At 33.6% G+C, this 3621-nt stretch overlaps 1 protein-coding gene across 1 annotated transcript in view; it reads right to left on the bottom strand.

Moving 5' to 3' along the window:
• The window catches only part of cct2 (chaperonin containing TCP1, subunit 2 (beta)), a 5749-nt gene extending 4299 nt beyond the window's left edge, over window positions 1-1450 (bottom strand). Inside the window, exons 1-3 of the mRNA XM_068734031.1 lie at window positions 1353-1450; window positions 375-449; window positions 216-281 (exon numbers count right to left, since the gene is read on the bottom strand). Of these exons, the coding sequence (XP_068590132.1) occupies window positions 216-281; window positions 375-449; window positions 1353-1355 (144 nt within the window). The 5' untranslated portion in view covers window positions 1356-1450. The remainder of the gene's footprint in view (window positions 1-215; window positions 282-374; window positions 450-1352) is intronic.
• Window positions 1451-3621: the final 2171 nt, after the last annotated feature.

Below are 3621 nucleotides of genomic sequence, written 5' to 3'. Positions count from 1 at the left end.
AGCTCTCCTCTGATGGGTTGTTTACAATGAAACATGATCAGAGACTAGAACCACATGTTCTACTGAGTGCTGGAGGAGAACCATCGTCAGTTGGTCCCTTAAACCACCATTATGCACCAAAAAAACGGTTTTGCATATTTCTCCAACACATTGTGGTTCATTAACGGGTAAACCTGTAACAACAACCATCAGCTCTAGTGATCAACGTGACCGACCATTCCCTTTGGACCCAGAGTGCTCTTCACCAGATCTCCGATGGCAATGGCGCCGATGAAGGACGACTGCAGAGAAAACACAAACGGAAACTTGGTTACACCATGAAGCAGATGTGAAGCTTCACTGACACGAGGACGCCAACACAAAGACACACCCACCATCCGTGCTGTCTCTGCTTTCTCTTCATCGGCTCCATGTCGGAAGATGTTGATCGGTGCCATCGATAAGGACGCCTGAGGAGAAACCAATCCATCAATATCACACACACACACACACACACACACACACACACACACACACACAGTATCTACAGTACCTGCATTCTATTTGAGTTATATTATTATTGCTACCTTTAGTTTTTGTCCGTCACTACTTCAGACTATTAAATAATTATCAACTATTATCCTCTGGATAGATAGAGACACGTATTGTCTTTAAACACAATCTAGGCGTGGACGGAGCTGTTTATTCCAAGCCCCATTGAACGCAGCAGCAGCCGGGCCCTGCCCCTTTCATCCTAGAAACCGCTAGAAGTTTCCAGCAAATTATTAAAATAAATAAATAAAAACTTACAAGACTACTAACGGTGAGCAGGACTCGTTTACAGCTTTACTCACGTCTCTTTTATTTACAACAGTTTATTCGTGAATGTCTGTAAATCACTGGTTTGTTCCTCCCGACAGCACAAACGACATAATAAGCTAGCATGCTAACCTAGCATGATTGTCTGTAATCGCTGGTTTGTTCCTCATGACAGCCACAAAGCACAAATGATGCTAATGCTAACCTAGCATGCTAAAGTGCTAATCTGAGAAAAACGAACACGCGCGTTTTTGTTTTTTTACAAATACACCCTAAAAGGGATAACAGCAAAGGGTTTCATTAGCTCTAACGAACCCGACCGCTTCACCGGATATGTACAGTTAAACGTTGACGCAGTTAGCTTAGCATTTCAGCGTCCATCGCGTCCATGTGCGTGCCCGCCGGTTAGCTAACGGGACTGTTAAAAAGCACATCCGGTCTTATAAAAGAGGTTCTCGGACTCTCCGGGAGTTTATCTCCTCGTGGAGCTGAAGCGCTATTCTCTGAACTCTAGTTATCGGTTTAAAAGAGAGTAAATACACGTAAACGCTCACCATGATGTCTGTGAGTCGGAGATGAAGCCGTGCACGCAGACAGGAGAAGGGCTGGAGGAGCAGGGGGGAGTGACGTAATTACGTAGTGACGTAATTACGTAGAAACGTAAAGCTGCGTTCAGGGCAGATCACCGAGAAGCACGCGCTGCTGCCATCATCTGTTTGTTGGTCCTAATGTGAAGTCAATTTAAGAAAACAGGTTGGGAATAATTCAATGAATTATTTTGACAAAATATTTACATTCCTGTATTTGCTGCATGTTGTTTTTAAACGTGTACTACAGGTTTAGTGTGTTATTGTTATTGTATGTATTCTCATGAATGTGTGGCTTTGTGATTGAGCAATACAAATAAACTGTTAACACTTCAATCAACTAAATGTTTAATTGCAAGTAAAACAAACGTGTGATTAAAGATGTGAAAAATAAATACAAATCGTTTTTTTTATTAGAAATTAAGCAAAAAAAATGTACAGGCAGAGATGGGCAGTATTTATATTACCTGTATTTGAAATACGTATTTTGTAATTTGTATTTGATAGGGCTGATAAAAAATCTAACGTAATTTGTAACAAAATACTTTAGAGTGGAGTAATTTTGTATTTAAAATACTCAAAATACTTTCTCCACGAATCAAAAGACAGTTCAGAGTTCAGTCTTCAGATCTTCAAGTTCAGCAGGTTGTCTGTGAAGGTTTGATCTGAGTGTGACAGACGTCAATAGCTTGATGCAGAGATGGGCAAAAATACATCAAAATGTATTTTGTATTTAAAATACAGGAAACGCGTTTTTCTGGATTTTCCGTTTTCTCACAATTTGGTATAGCAGAGCATTCAGGTTTATATAAATATATCTATATATATATATATATATAGATATATTTATCTATATATATATATCGATAAATATATGTATAGATAAAAATATATATATATATATATATAAATATATATATATATAGATAAATATATATATAAATATATATATAGATAAATATATATATATCTATATATATCCATATATATAGATAAATATATATATAGATAAATATATCTATATATTTATATATAGATATATATATATAGATATTTATATATAGATATAGATATTTAGATATAGATATTTAGATTTAGATATAGATATTTAGATATAGAGATATAGATTTTGATATAGATATTTAGATATAGAGATATAGATAGAGATTTAGATATAGATATATAGATAGAGATTTAGATATAGAGATAGAGATTTAGATATAGATAGAGATTTAGATATAGAGATTTAGATATAAAGATATAGATAGAGATTTAGATATAGAGATATAGATTTTGATATAGATATAGATATATAGAGATTTAGATATAGAGATAGAGATTTAGATAGAGATTTAGATATAGATATATAGATAGAGATTTAGATATAGAGATAGAGATTTAGATATAGAGATTTAGATAGAGATTTAGATATAGATATATAGAGATTTAGATATAGAGATTTAGATATAGATATATAGAGATTTAGATATAGAGATAGAGATTTAGATAGAGATTTAGATATAGAGATAGAGATTTAGATATAGAGATAGAGATTTAGATAGAGATTTAGATATAGATATATAGATAGAGATTTAGATATAGAGATAGAGATTTAGATATAGAGATTTAGATAGAGATTTAGATATAGATATATAGAGATTTAGATATAGAGATTTAGATATAGATATATAGAGATTTAGATATAGAGATAGAGATTTAGATAGAGATTTAGATATAGAGATAGAGATTTAGATACATTTATATATATATATATATATATATATATATATAGATACAAAATATATATATATATTTTTTTTGTATTAATGGGACTTAACAGCCCATACACTTTGTTTGCTTTGTATACATTAAAACCAGTTGTACACAGCAGGTAAAGAGCCTAAATAAATTACTGTACATCAAGTTCTGCACAGAAAAATGAATACAAATAAAAGGTAAATAGTAAATCAATACAAAAGTGAACAGGTGACCTAACCAGTGAGTAGCCTACTCACTTCTCTTTGGCCAGTGGCGTGTAGGCCACATCGTTCTATATAACAGTGTTAAGTGTCGCATACAGGTTCAACTGACATCTTTATGACATCATAATCCTTCCATTTTGGTTCTTGAGACCCAACCACTGAGTAGCCAGTTTAGTAACCTTTTAAATATTTCTGGTGTTAACCGCCTCCTGTGCGGATGGAATATTATTCCTGCAACCGAGAACAGTCTCTCA

Source organism: Cebidichthys violaceus, unplaced genomic scaffold, assembly GCF_023349555.1.
Source record: "Cebidichthys violaceus isolate CVI_PGR_0920_01 unplaced genomic scaffold, fCebVio1.0.p SCAF_60, whole genome shotgun sequence".
NCBI lineage: Eukaryota > Metazoa > Chordata > Actinopteri > Perciformes > Stichaeidae > Cebidichthys > Cebidichthys violaceus.
This window is presented reverse-complemented; position numbering and strand designations above follow the sequence as displayed.